The sequence below is a fragment of the Magnolia sinica genome, chromosome 12, assembly GCF_029962835.1.
Source record: "Magnolia sinica isolate HGM2019 chromosome 12, MsV1, whole genome shotgun sequence".
NCBI lineage: Eukaryota > Viridiplantae > Streptophyta > Magnoliopsida > Magnoliales > Magnoliaceae > Magnolia > Magnolia sinica.
The window spans coordinates 28,298,612-28,320,811 of record NC_080584.1 but is presented as its reverse complement, the minus strand read 5'-3'; the positions used below and the strand labels follow the sequence as shown (position 1 = coordinate 28,320,811).

The 22,200-nt window shown below is 38.1% G+C and overlaps 1 protein-coding gene across 2 annotated transcripts in view; it reads left to right on the top strand.

The window, feature by feature from the left end:
• LOC131221162 (peptide-N(4)-(N-acetyl-beta-glucosaminyl)asparagine amidase) overlaps positions 1–22,200 on the top strand; it is a 69,730-nt gene that overhangs the window by 6,810 nt on the left and 40,720 nt on the right. For both annotated transcript variants that reach the window (XM_058216326.1, XM_058216325.1), the window contains exons 4-7: positions 3,259–3,357; positions 3,466–3,552; positions 9,027–9,109; positions 10,508–10,621. In XM_058216326.1, the coding sequence (XP_058072309.1) occupies positions 3,259–3,357; positions 3,466–3,552; positions 9,027–9,109; positions 10,508–10,621 (383 nt within the window). The remainder of the gene's footprint in view (positions 1–3,258; positions 3,358–3,465; positions 3,553–9,026; positions 9,110–10,507; positions 10,622–22,200) is intronic.

Here is a 22,200-nt window from a genome sequence, read left to right as displayed (position 1 = left end):
TGATGAGTCAGGCTTCTCAATAAAGGAAGCCAAAAATGTACGTCCACGTCGTTGGTAATGGGGGGTAGAGGAGGGCGAGTTGGGCAATTTGCTATATCATGTCCTTGTTTGCAGTATCAACAAAACAGAGTACTTGGTCCAAAGGATCTCAGAGTTGCTTTCTTGTTGGGACAACGAGTGGCCACATGACCAAATCTATTACACTCAAAACATTTAACTTTCGACATGTCTCGTGACTTTTCTAAAAAATTGCGAGTAATGAGGGTAACATCAGGAACCTCTCTCATGGAAGCAAGGGTTTTCAAACGTCTCTTCTGCCATCAAATCAGATAGACCTGCCTCAAGAGATGGAAGTTGAGGCTGGTTCATCAGAGCGGCTCGGGTTGGCTTAAACTCCGGACGGAGTTTATATAGAAATTGCATCAATTTACTTGTGTCGTGAAGTATCTTCACCGTCTCTACTGCCGCAACGGGAATAATTGGATCCATAAGTTGAATCTCAACTCGAAGGGAGGTAAGTTTAGAATAGAAATCTTGTATATTCAGAGCTCCTTGTTCTAATTTTGACAGCTCATACTCTACTTGATAGCGACGGGCATGATTTGATTGTTGATAACACATTTTCAAGTAAGCCCATATTTCGGATGCTGTCTTGAATGATGTGAGGTTAATTGCAATGTTGCTCTCAACACTGTTAAAGATCCATGTGACCACCTTCGAATTAGTGGTGGTCCAAGGTAGGAATTCCTTTTCATCATTTGGTTTGCCCATAGAACCATCCACATAGCCGTAGAGGCTCTTTCCTGCTAGAAAATGCTCGAATTGAAACTGGCACAGGGAAAATTTTTTCCCATCCAATCTAACATGGATGTTCGATCTTATCGGAGGGATTCATGGATGCCATAAAAAAACCATGGAGAAGAAATGTACCGTTGATTTCTGGTGATGTAGAGATGGGTGCAGGACCAGATCTGGCGAGCAGAGGTAGTGCTGCTGTCGTTGATGGAGATGATGACAGTGGAGAATAATCGACTTGATGGGTTCAACAGATCTCATATTTCAAGAGGCTTGTGGGAATTAACCCAGATTGTTCGTCAACTATGGTGTAGCGTGACAGGGCTTAGGGTTGGCTAAGGATTCAGATCAATTAGCAGCAAGAATGGCAAAGAGATCTATCAGGGCAAGGCTGCAATGGATCCAGATGTGAAGACGAAGGTGCTGAGTTAGAGATGGGTTTCAATGGAGAGGCGCTAGATTAATAGAGAAGGTGCTGCGATTTTCAGTGGGATTTGTCGAATCAGGCTAGAAGATGCAGCATGCATGAAACAAAAGAGAAAAGAAGATGGGTTTTGCAGTCTGGAGGCGTCGTTGGTGCGGGTTGCTTGGAGAAGAGGGTCGGGCAATGGAGATTGAGATCAGGTTTTGCAATCTAATGGAAATGGTTGAGGTTTTGGGCAGAGACGAGCGCCGGATCTGGAGGACGCCCAACAACAATGGCTGCTGTTGGAAGACATGGGACATGTAGAACTTGACGATGATGATGTGTGTATCAACGACAAAGGAGGGGGCATATTCTCTGGATCTGGAGATCGGCCATTGATGAAGAAGAATCTAGATCAATTCTGGATGTGGCCGTTTGTGCGGCAGGTTTGGGCTACTGGAATCAATGGAGGAGTTGTGACGACGATGATGTCGGGAATGACAGTGAACTACGATGACTGGATGATGTAGGTGCGGCAGGTTCAAATGTTCTTTGATACCAAGATAACTCAAGAATTTGGAGAATTCTCCTTGGGTTTTTCTGTCTTGCTTCAACCCAAAGTTGGGTTTAAATAACCATTCTATGAGTCTATACAAGGAAGCCTATTTAGAGCTTCTCTATACATAGTATATTACAATTAATGATAACCCATGACAACTCATATATTCTCACAGGAAGGGCAACATTTGAAGTGCATGGGTGAAGATAGTCATTTTTGGGCCCTGGAGGAGTGCATGCTACTCAGTGTCATCTATGACGGAGGAGTTGCAATCTGATCAGACCATGCCTTGCGAAAGGTCTTCAGCTGTATGGTCAGGGGGAGCCCCACCAAAAAGTAAAAGCATTCTCGTGGCTGGTATGCTTGGACAATACTACAGTCAACCACCTACAAAGGTGCGAAATCATGATCCCAAGTGGTGTGCAATGCGCTGTTCAATGGAAGAATTGCTCCCTCACTTGTTTCTACACTGTAAATATGCTAAAGAAGTGTGAGCTGCATCCTGGCTAAACTCAAAATTGCATGGATCATTCTGCAGTCTGTTGATTAGCTCATTGTCGGGTGGAAGAGTGAAGCCTGGGGACCAAGAGGAAGAATTATATGGGCCTTAACACTCAAGGCAGTGCCGTGGAATGTGGCTAGAATTTAATGCTACGATTTTTAAGGGGAAGCAGTGGATGACATCTGCCCTTTGTTTGAAGATCCTGGACTCCACTGTCAAGTGGAGTATGCAGCATGAGCGGATGAAAGTATAGCAAATCGTTGGCTCACCGAAACTGAGATGAACTCATTCACTCCCAAGGGGCTCTTTTTGGCTCGGCCGAAACTGAGATGAACTCAAAAGAGCCCCTTGGGAGTGGAATCCATGCAGAGATCAAGTGGAGTATGCAAACTGAGAAGTGCCACACATGGTCATCTCTTCTTTGGTGGGATTTTGGGATCTTTGCAAATTTGAGCTTTTGTGGTGTTATTTTGGTAATTTTCTTTTCTTTGTTAGTTTTTACTTGAGAGGTTATAAGGTTATTCGAGTTAGTTTTAATTAATTAAGGGTTGACTATGATTAGTATGCTAATCACCAAGATTAGTTAGAGGTTAGTTATGGTCAGGGTTGTTCTAGAAATGCTATGTTTGAGAGATTGTAAAGGGCTTTTTGGAATTTTGAAATGAAATTTGATTCTTCTAACTAGAGAGAGAGAGAGAGAGAGAGAGAGAGAGAGAGAGAGAGAGAGAGAGAGATTTCCCTTCTCTTGCTTTTGTTGGGATTGAGTTTGATCGACGCTTGAGACGCTCGCAAATTGCCCAATCTTTGAGACTTCCAACGGTTCATGCTAGAGCTGTTTGCTGGATTTGGATTCCTCGCCGTGGGAGGTCACACTGTGGATTCGGCGTGCCCTCTCTTGCATCAAAATTGTTTTTGAATTTTCACAGTAGTGGGTGAGACACCTTGGGGCCCACTGGTTGGACAGGCCTGATTTCTGTGTTGTCATTCTTCTGGCAGGCGGAAGAGGAGGCACTCTTCTTTCAGCAATTCCGTGCTGGTGAAGACCGGGAGGAGTTTGAGAAGAGGATTAGGCCTTATGTGAAGCAAGTTCTCTTGGTAAAAATCAAGATCTGTTTTTTATTTTTTGATTTTAATTTTGGGTGGAATCTTATTCTAGAGAGGGTCAATCAAGTGTTTGTTTGTAAGAATTGTGTGTTAATGTAGTATGAAGATTCAGCTCGGCAAGAGGCTGCCCACAAGACGGTTCCTGTTGATGAATTGGAGGAGAAGGCATTGGTTTCTTTGGCCAAGGTGAGTATTCAAGTTGTTTGAAACAGAAAAGAAAAGAGTTGCCATGTTTTACTATTGAATTTAGGTGGTATTATACAATTCTGTGAAGTCCTGATCACTGCTGTTTTTTTTTTTTTTTTAAAGCTTGCAAAACTTTATCAGGGCGCCCAGAGGCAAAAACAGAACAAGAACAAAAACAGAAAAGACAGAAAACAAACAAAAACAAACACCAAGTAGGAAACAAAAACAAACAAAACAGAAAAGAAAAACCTAGACTAACTATACAACTCGAAACAGGGCATAACCCAACTGGAACTGCGAATAGATAACCCCCCAACACTAATGGGGGAGGGCGTGGGCTTCTGAGATCAGGAGGCAAGAGGACCACTCCATGATATCTCGAGAGATGAGAGCCAAAATTCTGGAAGGAGGGGAGATGGAGCTCTGAAAAACTCGAGCATTGCGTTCTCTCCAGATTTCCCAGAAGAAGGCGAGGATGAGAAGGCACCAGATGTAGCACTGTTTTTTAAAAGGCAACACTGTGTAGATGCGTCCAACGTCACAGGAAACAGTGTACCTCTAGAGGGCCTCTCCATGAATGGGTTTGTGGTCCAAAAATATTTTCTAAACAATATCATAATCCAATCACTGGACCTATTCTAGTCGCATATAAGATGCTAGTTGTATTTTGTTAAACCATTCATTTGCAGACGGATGACCAAGATTTGCTGAACGGGGCAATTTTGTTGAAGCATCGCCTATCAATGACGTTGCCCACCAGATGAACAGTCTGGATCATTGAAAGGTGTGGGTCACCTTTATAGGATGCTTCTCTGACGGAAACGTTGGTTTTTCAGTTGAGCATTGTAGATCTCCTCTTACTTGATAGGTGTTTTGAGTTTCTGGCCAGATTCCAATTAAGCTGTCAAGCTCATTACAGGTTAGTTGCATATTAATGTTTGAGAAACCAGTAGAGAGATGGATCATGCTATTGAACATATCTGTGGAAGTTTTGGTGACATAACAGGACACGTATTTAAATTTTATTAGAAAAGCCTTTAGAAACCTAGCTTTTGCAACCTCAACCCCCATGAATATGGTAATTTGACGAAATGAGATGTGTTCCCACAAGAACTATGAGTTCCCCAGCACTGATAATATGACACACACAGATTACACGTAAGGCATTATGGCCTAATTGTTGAATATGTATATGCATACACAATGACAAATGTATAAAGTTTGTGTTGTTGCATGTGACGTGGATGTTCTTATGCTTAGAGCTTTGTTGGGAAAAAAAGGTGACCAGTTAGACATGAAAACAATGTGCAGATTGTTTGGACCTCCCAAAGTCCTGAGAACATATCTAGGAAGCTATGGTTGGTATGAGAATACCACACAAGTGGAACTACGAATTATTGAGAAACGCCATGAAGAAAATGGTTAACACTGGCCTGTGGGAGCATCTATAGACTTGCTAATTGTTTGAACTGTTTGCAAAATGTCAATTTTAAGTGTGTGAGGTTAATTGTTCTCACTCTTGTAATTGCATCTTATGCTTGTTTCTGATGATGTCCATATATCCACTTGGGACCTTGTTCCTCTTCATCACCCACCACATAGCCTCCCTCTGTAGTATACTTTATATAAAATATACATCTATATTCGTTAACAACTCCACATGAGTTGTTTCACACCAAACAAATTTGGTGCAGAGACTGTGATTGGAGAGGGATTTTGGAGTATAATTTTGTTTGACAACGCATTGTTTTATCCTCGTGAAAAACTATTATGTATATTGTTTACGTACATTTGTCAAATCTTTCAATCTACTTCATCTCCTTGTTCAAGTGCCCAACATAGTCTTGGAGAGGTGGGATGGGCTGAGATGCGATTTCTTTGGCAAGGTGCTGAAGTGAAGAAAAGTTCATCATCTCAGGTGGGATGACATGTGCAAGCCATATCGGAAAGGGTGTGCAGGGATTAGTAAATTGGAGCAGATGTCTTGCCTTGCTTGATAAATGGTTATGGAGATTCGGGGTGGAAGTAGGGTGGTTGTCGAGGAAGGGGATTGCTAGAAAATATGATGTCCAAGAGAGGTTTTGGTGGGTGAAGGCCTCGTTCTTTTATAATGTACAAAGAGGCAAAAGGGGCACAAAAGAAATTAAAGGACATATTTAGTGGAGGGAATGTGAGGAGGAAAGTTGGAAAGTTTATAGCAAAGTGTGTGTTTTTTTTTTTTTTTTTTTTTTTTTTTAATATAAAAAATCTACGATCAAATCTCCATGAATGCCGCAACAAGCTCTTACCTCAAGAATATGATAAGTGAAGTGCAACGTGGGGGCGAGGGCGTGCAGCCGCCTACGTTCTTTGAGATAATGGGGAAATATTTGGATGATGAATATGCAGAGAGATAAAGACATACATGGATTCATATAAGCAGTCATGGGAGATGTACAACTGCACTGTCATGTGTGACAGTTGGACTGGACTGACAAAGATGTCGGTGATAAATTTTATAGTCTAATGCAGGGAACAGGCGGTGTTCCTAAAGTTTGAAGATGTGAGTAATAAGATCAAATATGTGAACTACATTTACAAACTAATGCACAATGTTATGCACGATGTTGGGAAGAGAAATATTGTGCAGTTTGTTACAGACAATGGGAGTGAATTTTTCAAGGCGAGGAATGATATTCAGGACAAGTATCATATGTATTGGACCCCTTGCGCAATCCATTGCATTGATCTCATGTTGGAGGCGATTGGGGATAAGCCGTCGGTGAAGATCGTTATTACTGACGCACAACTAATCACAAACTTCATATACAACCAAACATGGTTATTAGCCGCGATGTGTGAGAGGTGTGGTGGGGATATAGTGCGCCCCGAAGCAACGTGATTCGCCACAAATTATATCGCATTAAATAGCATCCTCAAACACAAACAAGGGTTACGAGAGCTTTTCGCATCTCACGACTATGAAGAATGGAAAAAGAGGGTGAAGAGAGTACCCTGGAGAATCGAGGAGCTGGTGTTGACAAATACGTTCTAGGATCGCGTGCATAATGTAATGAGTATTCTAGAGCCCATTTATGTCGTGTTGAGGATGGTGGACAATGAAACAAATCCGTCGATGGGGTCGTTGTATCTGTCCATACAGCTGATGAAAGAGGCTATCAAGGCTAAAGCCCCCAATGCAAATAAATGGGTGCATGCAGTGATAGACAACCATTCGGAAAAGACGCTTTCTCACCTACTACATTAGGCTGGTAAGTACTTGTATGAATTTTTTTCTACGTGCAATAATAAACAACGACTGTACTGATGTGTAAATGTTGATTTTCAATGTATTTCCTAAATCTCAGATACGACTACAGCCGGAATCTTTACAAAGACAATTCATTAAAGAGGGCTTTACAGAGGTGTACAATTACTTATTCTCCGATTGTACGGGGAAAGGCACATTCGGTAGTGAGGTAAATTTGTTTCGCAATTATTTTCTCCTTATCTTCATCTCAACGATTCCATACTTACCCTCGCTGCTATATCCTATCAACAGATTGTTAGATTCCGCAACTTGGTTAGATTGTTTGTGTGCCCCTTGCAGTGAAGTCAAGGAACACCATGATGGCATGTGAGTTATTGCGGTAAGCTTAAATTTCATATTATTTTGGAAAATCTAAAACTAATGAAAGAATTTTATGATACGCATGCGAATGGTGGTACATGTATGAGATTAATTGCGAGGTTTTACACCCTGTGAAAGGAATTGGAGTACATTCTCCCTTGTGCACATAAATAAGTGCAAGAGACTAGGGTATGAGAGTCTTCAGGAGCTATTGTATTCTTACTACAATATGAAGCTATGAGAGAGGCTGCTCCGTGCCGAAGGAAGAAGAAAAGCACAGGAAGATCCATTGGACCTGATGGCAGTCGGGCAACATGCATATGTTGAGAATGAGGATCCAATTTACTAGTGGGTTAGGTTAGATGACTTAGATGCTTTGGATGGGCGACCAGAGCCACATGTTGCGGTGGAGGTAGTGACACAAGAGATTGATGTTGATGCACATGTGGAGTAGCAGATGTCTCCTGATGAGGCATTCGACCCATTGACGAGGAGTCTGGAGGGCAGCTCGCGACAGTCACTATCATGCGGGACACGTGGTGGGGAAACATTGTCTGACATGGAGACAGAGTCAGAGAGTGATACGAGGGGTGGGTCTGGTGATGGTGATGACAACGATGAGGGTGATGATGACAACGATGACAGTAGTGATGATGGTAACATGCATGGTGGTGGCAATGGTGGGAGTCAGGATTAGAGGCCTCTTAGTCCTTTCACTGTGGATGAGGATTTTGATCATGCCACCCAGGACCCTGACCATGGTTCTCGTCTCGAGTTCTATGCCACAGTATGGGTATGGATATGGACCTAGTGGATATGCGACGAGTGACTCCAGCAGTTACGACACATCGTTTTTCAACTATGGGAGTTCACTTTTGTATAGGGGCAAGGATATGAGTAGTAGTATGAGTATGGCCAGCAATATGCATACCTAGGAGCTTCATATGTGCCATTCCCAAATCCATATCAATCATAGACTGTGATGATTACGCAGTATTCACGGATGGGCGTATTGGTTTAGTTCGGAGAGGATGAGTACCAACGTTATGTCAGAGAGTATTTTGATTGGTAGCACTCTACTATGACTCGAGCACAATATTGTTGATTTGTGGAGGAGCAATACTATTCCCAGCCCCATCGAGATAGAGACGATGATTATGAGCCACTGCACAACTCTATGTGGGTCTAGGCCACAGCTAGTCCACATCATTGATATGTATATTTCTCAATTTTTACTTCTTCTTTTGCTTTTCAATGAATTGGTTTTGTTTTCACACATGGCTTTGATACATTTATAAATGTCATGCATTCAATTTAAATATAGTCGCATTAGTTCAGCCAAACATCGCATAGCTTAGGACCCTATACAAAGGAAAATTATTATGTGCACCTTTTTTTTTTTGATATGTTATGATTTAAAAATGTGTATTAAGGTCTTTTTTAACAATCCCTGAAGTTTCATTGAAAAATTCAACCATTTTCGCAATGTTTCTCCATGTTTCCCAAAAAGTGCGATAAATTACCCAATATAAACGATATATCTCATGCGGTAACCGATACGTCTCTGTATCCTAAGGGTGCGATGCCGATATTTCGAACATTGATGCTAACTATGGTTCTATGAGCGTTGTTTTCTAAGGTAAATGTTTTGATTAGCACTTGAATTTTTAATTGTTATATACGTATCTTTTTACTTGATTTAATGTTATTTCATGATTATGGGTTTGCATGTTGCTTAAAACTGATTTAGGTTGATGGAATTAACCTGGTTTTCCTGAAGATACAAATGGTTACTCTAGAATTTCTTTTTATAAGCGCTTCAGTAACCAAAGAAGTTAAATCTATTTCAATGTTTTTTTATTAGGAGGGGAACTTCAGACCTTCAAAGCAAGAGCAAGATCATGCCTTCTTGCTGCAATTGCTTTTCTGGTTCAAACAGTCATTCAGGTTTAATTCATTACTGTGTCTTCCATTATAAAATTTGTTAAATAAGTTATCAATAAGAAAATGTTTAGTAAGGTTGCTTCTGATGGAAAAATGCACATGACTACAATCATGTTCCTTACAGAAATACACAATACAACATTTACTTGTACTATGTTGTCACTTTTTATTTTATTCTACTTGTGCTACTGGACAAAATTGTCAACCCTTGGTTGTTCCTATCATCAGTATTGAGGGGAAAACTTGAAATTTGAGATCTATCTTCAGATACAGGACAGTCAGCGAACTAATTTAGTAATAATGATTGTCATATGATATTTTATTAAAGAAAAAAGATTACTATCTGCACAGACCTGCATCAGCCATCTGAGTGCATTTCAACCACCCGACAGTCCGGCTCGCGCCCCCCTCCACCCGCCCCCCCCCCCGCTCATTGAATATAGCATTGATCCAACTTATGGATAAATTCTCAACTTATGGATTGATCCAACTTCGCTATTGTCTTTTGTTGATTGTCACGCATAAGGGTCTCATCTGTGGAAGTTGTCCAACAAAAGGCTTCTACTCAAGGGGAGCTCCCCACACCATGGCACAAGGGGGGACTAAACTGGTAGCTGGGTAAAGTGCATGGAAGAATTTCTTGGCTAGGAATGTGCCCTAGAAGAGGCAGCCTGAATCCTTTCATCAATATTATTATTTTAGGAGAAAGATCCCACTCCTTTAACATATCCAAGTCAAGAGGATTTATTCCTCCATATCACTCCCCACCCCCAATGATTTCGGAGCAATGATAGTTAAGGATGTTCCTAGTGCGGAGTGAGTACAAATGTGGAGATCTTTGCTCCAATTAGTTTTCACCAAATCAAGTGTGAATGCCCTCACAGATATTAATCGCCTCCCTGTTTTTGACCTTGAACGTCATTGACTTCCAAAAAGATTTCCCCCTCAACTCAAGAAACGTCTCCAAATTGGGGAATGGCCTTCCAAATGAATGAACAAACTCCCTCTAATTACACCTAGAATCCAACCACTATTCTTTTCATTATACTTATTCGCAGTGAAATTTCTCCATAATGCCCCATGTTTGCTACAGAACTGCCATGATCACTTACAAAGAAGATTCCCCCCCCTGTAGTGTGCCAATTCCAATACTCCCTTTCACGCTTCCAAATTAAAAGGTGAAATTTTATGACCTACTCCATTCCCTTCCATGAGAAGTCCTATAGTATTGTTTCAATCCTAACAATTTATTTGTATTGTTTTATGTTGATATCATTTTATGTTTGACATATTGGGTAATGCTTTTTCACTGTATTAAATGTTGATTTTCGTCTTTCACTTTAGCACCTTAATTGAATAAAAATCACCATGCATCTTTTCTTCTTATATTACTGATTGTAGGTGGGTAAATGCACCTCCTTGTGATGGTTGTGGCATTGGAACCAACTTTACTGCCATGGGTGTTCCACTTCCTTCTGAGCTGCAGTTTGGAGGCTCGCGAGTTGAACTTTATAGGTAGGATGAAAACATATACTTTTACCATTTCATTGTTCATCTGAATTTTGCTGCTAATTCTCCCCTTCCAGAATATAGATGGTATGTTTTCTTGACAATTCTTGTTTGGTACATTTGGTTTCTCTTTATCACACCAGTAAAGCACCAGCCATTCTGAGCACTGTGAATTGCAAAGACAGATGCATTGATATGTAGAAACAACTAGCAATTTTCTTGATACTACGAAATGCTCAACTATCAAGATTTTCATAATGACATTACAGCTGCATAATGACCATTTTCCATTACTTCTACTGACCATTATAATGGTTATAACAGCCGTCATGACTCTTGACTTTGTTCTTTCTCTTTCAAATTCCTTAGTGAGGCATTATAATGGGTTATAACGGCCATTCGTGGCATTATGAGGCCACAAAAAAGAGTAAAAATATATAAAACAATAAAAAATATAATAAAACTTACCATTGTGAGATCTTGGTGTGTGGGCTGGCCCCAAGAAGTGGAGTAGGATGGTTGCCTCTAAATTCAGGTACGTATAAAGCTAATTTTGATGGTTGCTCCTTAAGGAATCTATGGCCAGCGGGTTTGGTGGTATAGCGCGAGATTACAAGGGGGTCTTTGTGGCAAAATTTCTTAGCCTGATCAGTATCACTGATTCAAATATGGCTGAAGCTGTTTTTCTCCTTAATGTGATCAGACTGGTGTCATGCCTAAACCTTCTCATTGCCATCATTGAGGGATATTCTTCCAATGCGATTGCGGGGGCCAGTGGTAGCATTCACCCATGGAGACGAAGGGCCTGTTTGGTAGCAAAAAAAGTTCAAGCCCGGACAACTTTTCTAGGTTGGGTTCGTCTTCGTCTTGTTTAGCTAGGTTAATACTGTCCTAATCAGGCCTTATCTACTGCTTGTTGAAACTTGTTTGGGTCTGTCAAGGACAAGTTTGTCTGCTGTTTGTTGAAGCTTGTGTGGATCTGTAACAACTCAGATGTTACCGTTTCAGCCCATAGCTTATTATGTGTATTTTTCATTAATTAACGTGAATTTTAACATGTTTGGTGAATGACTCTTTATCTGTAATGAATTTGATATGAGTTCTTTTGTAAGAATTGTTTAAAATTGTGCCTAAAAGTCTGTAGAAGCATTAGATTTCATAAATTTATTAAATCAGAAATTTGTATATAAACGCCCTTAACTTAGACTCTCGATTTGAGATCTTATGGTTCCCATGATCCGATCAATGTGAAATTTTATATCATGCTTATCTAACATAAATTAATAGTATACGTCGAATTTCAGCCCTTAGATCATAGTAGATGTGACCCAATTGACAAATCATAGTGACCATTGAGTGAAGAAAGTTCGTGGGTAGTTGTGGGCGAATATTTCTCATCATGTGAATGACTTGGATTGCCTATCATATAAACTGAATGTGAGATGTAAAAACCCCACCTTGATAAGCCTTTCTTTAAGCGCCAAGTTAGGAGTTGGCTGTTTTAGGCTTACCAACTATTTCCAAATCTAGAACTTCTGATTTACCTACTTCCCACCGTCAATCGTAACTCAAATTTGGAACACACCTTGGCCTTATATGACTATGAGATCATACAAAATTTGGACCCCTATCTATGATCCCACACCACTGAATGACGACTGCCAAAAAAGGCAGATCCTTCCTTTTGATGCAATAAGTGAGATTTCATATTTAAATCTTTTCCACCATCTATCAACAACCAAAATATGCCCAATTGTTTACCTATCATGACTACATATTTCCCTTAAATTTGAGCCTTGATCATCAAGCGTGGACCATTAATTGAAATCAAGTTCGTTTTTGCACTCGCTAGGCCACTTTTCAAGATTGGCTAATCTACATTTTAGATCACCAAGAAAATCATATATCCCAACTCTATTCAACAACCCCGATACCATGAACAAGTTAGATTTAAAGAAAGATCACTAGAAATGAGAAAAATTGGAAACCCAATCCAAGTCTGAAGCACACACTTCACGCCCACTACCTTATAACAAGGGAGCGTACCCACGCACAGACACCACTCCCCATGCCCATAGGAGAGAGAAAGAGAGAAGGAGAGACAGAGAGAGAGAGAGAGAGGGATGTCCACCTAGGGACACCCCCATTCATCCAAGCCGTCCATCATATGGGACCCTTCTTCCTAGGCTTGTGTGCATTCCGTGGTTTATATAGATGCCATCTTCCTTGAGAATTTCAGCTAGGGTTTCAAGTTAGGCGAAGGTGAGGAATCCCTTCAAGCTTTGACCAAGGTGTTCGGAAATGGTAACGGTGGCCGTAACGGCCACCACCGTTACCGTTATGATATGGGCCGTAACGGCTGTTACAGCCCCGTATCGGCCGTTACAGCCGTTTTATATTTTTTGAAAATCGTTGTTACTGGACCATTACGGGGCCATTACGGGACCGTTACGGCCCATTTTTCTATAACGGTCGTTACGATCGTTTCGACTCCGTAACGCGTAACAGTTATAACCGTTACTGTTACGGCTGTTACGTAACCGATTTTGAATACCATGGCTTTGACACAATTATAGCTTAGATTTTTCAATTTCTATAACTAGTTTCTTCATAATTGATTCTTGTTTGTTTAAATTGCAAAACCTTTGATTTATTTTCTGTTTAAACATGATATATTGCTGTAAATTGTATGTTGGATGAGTGAATTCGTGTTTGGATTTGATTTGGTGAAGGTTTGAATCATGTTTAGGCACAAATCTAGACTATATAGTGTTGGGTGCATAAACTATATGAAATCTATGTTGATAACCTAACCTAGATGGGGCGTGTGTCCATATGATTACTATTTTGATGTCCCATGATGTGGGAATTCATGAATTCATCTAGATCATTGAGTTTAACTCGTAGAATCGAGCTAAACTATCGACACAAGCATGGTGCACCCAAAAGGGTTGGACGTATGGACCCTATGCGCAGTAGTTTTGGTTTGGCCTATGCATGGTGATGTTTGTACATATTGTGGTGATGTTTTTAATGTGAATAAACTGATGTGGTATTGCTGGACCTTTTGTCAAAATTCTACACGATGTGTGTTTGGACGTTTGGTGGTGAAATCATGTGAACATCAACCTATGGGAACTATGTGGAAACTATGCTTGTTTCATGGATATTATGCTATGTGAATAGACATGGTACACCCACGGTTTGTTGGATATGGACGTGTTTGGAAGCCACATCAAAGGAAGCCCCTTACCCCATAAGACGTGAATGTAACATGGAATTGTGGAAACCCATATGGGTTGTTGTGTGGGTTATATGGATTATGGAGGATCTGATTGTTAGATTGTTTACCTATGGTGGATCCATGAACGGTTAATGTGGAACGTGAGCCACGTGTAATATCGCGGTTAGAGTATGTATGTCCCTCCGCTAGTGGAAGTAGTGCGAAGGGTAACGACTATTCTAGGGTGCGGTGGATCGTGGAATGGGGTGAGGTAGTGACTTGTTGAGTGTGGGTATTGTTAAACCGGCTGGATGATAAACCAATTTAATTAAAGGTGGAACTAATCATGCATTCACTTTGGGAGCGTACAATAGAGAATGTTGGAAGATCCTATTTCTCTCTGTGCATGATTGAGCGAAAGTGTGGAAGATCCCGTTTTACTAGTTGGGAATTTTTGGAGTATGCGGGAGTGTTGGAAGATCCCGTCCCACGTCGACTCGGTACCTCTGGTGACTAGTGGCTAATGAGAGTGTTGGAAGATCCCGTCTCATTTAGTTAGGGGTCCCTTCACCAAAGCATGCATATCATGCATTGCATTAATCAAGACTTTATATGGATGTTTTGTTTTGAAATATCATTATGATGATTGTGCTATTATTGTGCTAATCTTGGAGGGATGACCTCATTGAGTTGAACTGTGGCAACTCATTCCTCTTTTGTTGAACAAACAACCATAGGTGACGCAGGTGACAATCTAGTATAAGATAGTGAACCTCCAGGTGAGGCTTGTGAAGGCTCATGACAATAGATGATAGATAATGCTGAAATGGCCTAGGAGAGACCATTACTTTATTGTCATGTTTTCTAGGTTTAGTTTGATTTTGTTTTGTTAAAGATGTAATAATGCCCTCAACGGGAGTTTTATTTTTAAATCCGGATTTTTTACCTATAAAAAGGCCTTCAAGTCCCGTCTCTATGCAAGTTTCATTCACTCTAAACTCTCCTCTACTCTCATACTTTCAAATCTCTTATTTTCTTTCATTCTCAATATTTCAACTCCCAAGTTCTAAGTTTCCAAAGATCAAGCTTGAACTTCTTTCAAGTTTCAACCAAGAATTAAGATTGGTTAAGGCAGAAAGAAATCAATTGGCTGACGAATTAGAAAGAGTAAAATCTGAAAATTCCTCCCTCACACAAGAAAAGGAAAATCTTCAGTCTAACCTTGGTGAGACTCTAGGGAGATGTTTGGGTCTTGAATTAGAATTTGATATAATAAAATATGAAAATCATGACCCTGAAATTTTAAGTCAGCCAACTTGAATCATATCTTACTGATGCTAAGGTTACCCAAGAAAAAGAACAAATAGGTAAATCTTTGTGCATGGGTGAGCCTTTTGGGGACAAGAGAGGTCTTAGAAATAATAGGAATATTCATGTTCCCTTTGTCCCGGTGATTATCCAAAATGACTCTATAACTTCAGGGAGTAGAGCTAGAGCCTCTCTCGTGTGCCATGCATGTGGAGAAATTGGCCATATGAAATTCGAATGCTTAATGTCCAAAAGGCTGCATTCCATCTCAATCCCAATCCTAATAAGTAAATTTATTCGGATTGAGAAAATGATACACTTTAAAAAGAGTCCTTTAGATGATCTCCGAAAAAAGAGAAGAAGATCCTAACCCCTCCAACAATTAATAACCATATGAGAGAGTTGAGGAAGTAGATTGCCCTTTTAAATGAACGTACAAGGACAATGTTATGTTGGGGCAATAACATTTAGGGCAGAAAACAAAGAAGAAAACCACCTACCGAACATAGATCTCCAATTAGGAATTCACCCAAGGGAGATGCATCTAGGAAAATCATTCCCCTTCCCGAACATAGGTCAGGTCCTAGGAAATTCACACTCAAGTGGGTTGTAAAGAGGGATAGGTGACCTTAAAAGGTTTATGTGAGCTTTATAGGTAAATCTGAGGATTTTTCTTTTAGGTAAATCTGAGGATTTTCACCTCATTATCGAGCTTACTAGGTAAATTCGAGGATTTCAACCTCTTTCAATTTTTGTAGTTTAGCTTTAAAGTTGCTTAATTTTGGTATCTTATGCTTTTGCTAAACTATCAGTGGTCATGTTGCTTGATAGGCATATCTTTTGAATGACCATTTATGTGTGCTCCATGTTTTTTAATGTTTACATGCACCCTGCATTCCCTTGTTAGTATGTGCTTATAGGTAATTCTATGATTTATAGAGCTTTCCATATTTATGATTTTATTGGTATATCTATGGAATTAAATCTTTGTCAAATACTAACAAAAATGGGGGGAAAGATCTAGTTTTACCAAAACAAGTTGAATTTTGTTTTGCAAGTTCTATTTGTTGTTGTTGGGAATTGGAGTTAGGGGGAGCAATTGAGGTGGAGCATTGCAAGTTTACAACTCGAGTCTTATAATTTCATTGGTAAATCTTTGTTTTTTACATGTAATATTTTTAATTGTTTTGGTTTTTCATTGGTATGGACCATGACAAGGTCTAAGTTGGGTTTTTGTCATGTAATTGACAAATGGTGAGATTGTTAGTGCACTTATTTGTGCACCTATTTGACAATCACATGTGTCAGTGTGTCAGTAAGTTGGTTGAGCCATTGGAAGCTGAAGGTTGAAGACACATGAAGACTTGGAACATTAAGGAGTAAAGAAACAGGTAAATTATGGTGCCTTGGTGACCCTAACCTTTGACCCTTTTAGGTTCAAACCAACCTTAGCCTCTAGATGATCCATTCCCAAATAGGTAAACATTTGCTTGATCATCACATAGCCTTAGGATCTTAATTTAATCATAATGAGATAGGCTTTAGAGGTACACTAAGCTTCTGTAAATACGTAGCCCAAAACGGCAGTTTTCAAGTGGATCGATTTTATTGACATGCCGTCGATGAGACTTGATACGATCGAAGATCTCCTTGATAGAATCGAAGAAAGTCTACCAACCAAATTGTAAATTCTTGGATTTTCTCAATGGGATCGTGGACCAATTCGATCCTGTTGAAGGACCTTCGATCCTATGGAATGCTCGTTCGAACCTATCGATTAAAAATAAAAAATAAAAAATGCAAAAAGACTGCATACATAACAAGTTTCCATTTAATGGGACCTTAAAAGCATGTGTTGTTGTAAGAAATCAGTCCAACCATCCCCTCCAGCCTATTTAACCATCCAACCTTCCATCCAAACATCCAGCGATATTGCAAATATCAACACTACATGATATTTCACCAAGAAATCATCAACAATTGGAAAGGAAACAAAAGATTGTGGGCTCAATATCTCGTATATTGCCATATCGATAATATCGAGATATTATCAATATTATTAATGACAAATTGAACACTACATACAACCATGTGCCCATGAAAAAAAATTGAAATAATTTTTTTTTCTAATAAACAAAATTTTGATCTCAATACGTTAGTGATATTATTGAAATATCATTGATACACTTATGATACAAGCATTACCTAGAATTTACATAGTAAAAAATATTGGTAATACATTGGCGATATTGATGCATTGGCAATACAAGCAACACCTAGAATTTACATAGTTGAAAATATTGACGATTACATTAGCGATATTGATACGTTGGCGATACTTAGCGATATTGCTAATACCTGGAATTTTCGATACTACCAACATTATCGGTATTGCTACCAGTGTTATCGGTATCGCTGAGCTGGAGATAAAGATAATATTGGAGATATTTCGATAATATCGGAGATAATTTGAACACTGCTCATAGGTATATTCTTAGTCTATAAACCTTTAGAACATCCAGGTAGGTGAATTCCCGTTGGAAGACAACTATTCCTTTAGTTGTAGGAGATTTCACCATCTTCCACTACCTTGGTCACCTCATAGGTAAATCGCATGCAAGTTGTTTTATCGTGGAGCTGAACCATCCGCATCAACGATTGTAGGAGCAAATGAGAAGCTGATTCAAGTATGATAGAGCATTGAAGAAGCATCTCAAGAAGGCACATCAACAGGGGCTCAATCTGACAAGCAATGTTGTCAATTGTAAGAGTCCACACACTCTTTCCTTGTGTAGGATTGAGTATAGAGTTTGTAACCCAAACTCGCGTAGGCTCTTTTGTAGGACCGTATCACCACCAACACGGGTGAATACATGTTTAAGTCCTTGTGTAGGCCTCTAACGGGAGTTTATGTTTGTTAAGTTCTTGTGTAGGACTCCGATACGTGTGTTAAGTCCTTGTGTAGGCCTCCGACGGGAGTTTACGTTTGTAAGATCTTGTGTAGAACTCCGATGGGAGTACACACTTGTAAATGTTAGGGGTGAACCTCTTGAAAACTCCTAAGATAGTGAAATCCGGTACACTTGAGGAGAGTGCGTCCACCAAGAGTGGAGTAGGCAAGTAGCCGAACTAATATATATCCTCATGTTTGCGATGGTGATTTGAACACATTTATATTCATGCTTATGAGGTTAATTAGTTGAATTATATGAATGCTTGAATGAATTGTATGCTAGACATTTGATTGATAGCACACGCACACACAAGATCACTATTTCTAATACATAGACTAATTGATCTATTAGTTGCATCTTTTGTAGCCTATGAGAATTGGACCTTTATGCCTTAATTGCATTTAATTGGAAAATTAGTTTAATTAGGCAAAGAATTTTTAGGTGGTCCTATTTCCCCCCTCCCTCCCCCTCTTGGACATAGCCATAATTCTAAGTTCTGTTAAGCTCTCGCATGCCATGGTAGACAATCCATGAAATTTCAACTCCTTCCAAGATCTTTGCAAAGACTTTTTGCTCCATGTAGCATGTAAAGTTTATCATCTGATTGTGGAATAGGAAACCAGTAATTGATAGTAATCTGGTTGTTCACATGACTATCCACACACATCCTCTAGGATTCATTTTTCATAGGAGTTAACAATGCATGAACAACAGATGGTGACATGCTTTCTCATATTAAACCCTTTTATAGCAACTTAGTGACCTGTCAGTGGAGCTCAACATTCAATCCTAATTCTAATTTTCTCTCACTGTTTTCCATCTCTGGTTCTTCTTTCTCCTTCTCTTTTCCATGCAAATCGCCTACATTCTTCAGCATGTATGGACAATATTGGGGAACTTTGTAAAGGCGGGCTGATGATAGCTCACGATATTTTGAAATATCACGCGATATCGTCAATACATAATGCTATTCATGGTGGTACATGGGATTTTTAATGCTCCCTATGTACTTCACATTGGGCACATTTGATGCCAATAATTTCAACTTCTATTGGTTGATACTATTGATATTTAGATCACTACTCACGCTGTAGTTTTATGCTTAGTTTCACAAAGCACGAGGGGAAGCAGTGGGGGATTCATGTTAAAAAAAAGTAGGGGATTCAAGTGTGGGAAAGCATATGTTTCATATTTATTAGCGAGCGCTAAAAGCCTACAGGTGGGTGAGTCTGAAGCATGAGTTCAAAGCAGGAGTTGCACCTTTCTAGAAGGTTCATGCAATTAAAGTTGTGTAAATCCGGATTATGTGCTACTTGTCGGCGAGTCATCTTCAATAGATCTTCATCTTCTACTTTTGTAGTTTCTGGGTCTTCGGTGCTAGAACTGAAAATATTTAAGCTGACCCTGTTAGCAACCTCAGTTTAGTGGATTGCACTTCCATTTAATTTTCTATGGAATTTGATCTGCGTAGGTTTGGAAGATGAGATAATTTCCACTTCTTTTTGTCACGCCCCGACATTCGGGTACCTAAATCCCAAGTTTGTGAGTTTTATTATATCGATATTTATTACAATCCACGTGATTCTATCAAATTTAATTAATATTCAAAGTCATCTAAAAGGAAAATACCGTTGAAATAACATAATGTCTACTAAATTCAACTCTCTTGTTGTTTTTTTTTTTTTTTTTTAATTTAAAATTTTTATTTTTGACATTGAAATTTGGAATTTAAACTAAACCTAAATAACAAAAACTGAATTGAAATTCAAACTAAACCAAATTTTTTATAAAAAGAAAAACTAATAGTAGAGGCCTGCCTGCTCGTAGTATTCCAGCTTTGCACCTGTGCATTTTTTATAGTAGGGTGAGCATAACAGCCCAGTAGGGTCATTTCTTACTCAAAATTTAAAATGTTCAAATTATATCAAAATTTTATAAACAAGAGAGAAAAACATAGCATGGATAATAAGAGAACATGAATTTAAGCACTAGAATCGTAAATATATTATGCATGTAATACTTTTCATGAATTCTCATAAACAATATTTGTAATCACTTACAATATCATACCCAAGTGGATGATCACGTTGCATTAACGTCCATGCGCCGGTACCTCGTGGCAAGGGACCCATTTATACGTTAGCTGGTCAGACTACTGCTCCAGTTGTACCTTTGACGTATGTTTGTACATACAATTGTACTCATATGCAGTACACAAATGAGACTTCAAAGATCTTGTGGGTTCTAAGGTCTTTCACCCAAAGGACACAATCGCCCTATTTGCTAGTTTTAGGGACTTCCACCCAAGGGACACAATCACCCTACTTGCTTACGTTACATCCAACATATTAATATCGATAATCAATTAATGCTAAACATGCACGTAAGATGAATCATTGTTTCACAATTACAAATATCAACATAAAGATATCATGAATTTATTTACGTGCTTTTATTACTTTTAAAAATTATTATAAGAATCAATAATTATTAAATTATCAAAATATCAACAATATAAATTTTTATTTCTAATTAATAATTCTAGATATAATTTCGTCGCAACTTTAATAATTAAAATACTTAAATAAAAAAAATATATATTTTTTACTATTATTAAATTTAAGAATTACCGAGATATGATAATGTATAAGAAATTTTATTTTAAAGTCTAACTTTAATTAAATCAAAATTTTTATTTAAATAATATTAAATATAATAAATTATATTAACATAAAACAAATTATTATTATTTTTCACTAAATTCGAAAATTTAAAATTTATTTTGATTATAACGTAAACTTAACAAATAATAACTTTTTTTTTTCTGGTATTAAATTAAAATTTAACAAATTTATATAAATTAAGTATTTTAAAAAAATTATATTTAAATTCAACTTTTAATGAAATTGATTTAAATCAATCGAATTATATTCTAATTTATTAAATAAATTCCAAAGCTGATGAATTTCATTATTTTAATAATAAAATTTATTTAAATTATTAATTTCTAAAAGTTTAGAATTAAAATTAGATTTAAAAAAAAATCAAATTATACTTTCAATAATTTATTAATTAATTTATATTATATTCTAAGCTAATTAAGATTTTTTTTTTTTTTTTTTAATATAATTGAATATTAAATTAAAATTTAACTATGAATCAAACCGATTTAATTCAACAATTATTTCAAGGCATATTTCAAAATTTCAACAATTAAACTAAATAATTAAATGAATTTTAAATAAAAAGATCAATTACATAAATAATAAAATTAAGCAATATTACTATTAAAATTTTGGAATAAAATAATATAACAATTAACTGAAAATTTTGAACTTTAAGTTAAGATCACCTACCTGATTTGAATTGCTGGACCAAAACTTATGCAGTATAAACCTCACATATACACTCAATGTGCACAATGTCTAAAATCGAGTCTTGACTGACTCACACCTATGCAACATGTACACACTAACTATTGTTTTATGATTCTAAGGGTGGCCCACACTCAAACTCTACTGGACCCACACTTATGTTGTAAGCTCACGACTACACCCTATTTATAGGACCTGCACGTGCTTCATATGTGAAGCAAAATACATGTCTTGGTGTTTTATGCATGAAAAATGAATTTTAAAACTCCTATATTAATTACTAATTTCATTACTATATTTAATACTAAAACTAAAAGGTTCCAACATATGTTGTCACCTCTCATGCTAATACCTTTATATCTATTTAAAATAATGTGCACATAAGCAAGATCTGATGTTAGAATACCGTTCATTAGATGTATGTTTAGATGGTTCAGATAATGAATGGTTTAGATTTCTAGATGGGCACTCCACATGGTAGATTCCATTTCAATAGTCTAGGCGATACAGTTCATCATTGGATGGTTTTGATTGGTTAGACCATCTATTGGGAAGTAGGTCAAGGATTGAACTCTTTGGACGGTTTAGATTAATGTGAGGATACATTGACTAGTTGATAAATGTGAGTACCATGAAATTTGAATGGTCTAGATGAGTAGAGTGTTTGGAATGCTAGACCTCCCACGTTTCACACTTTTTTTTTATACTTGCATTTATATCCATTTA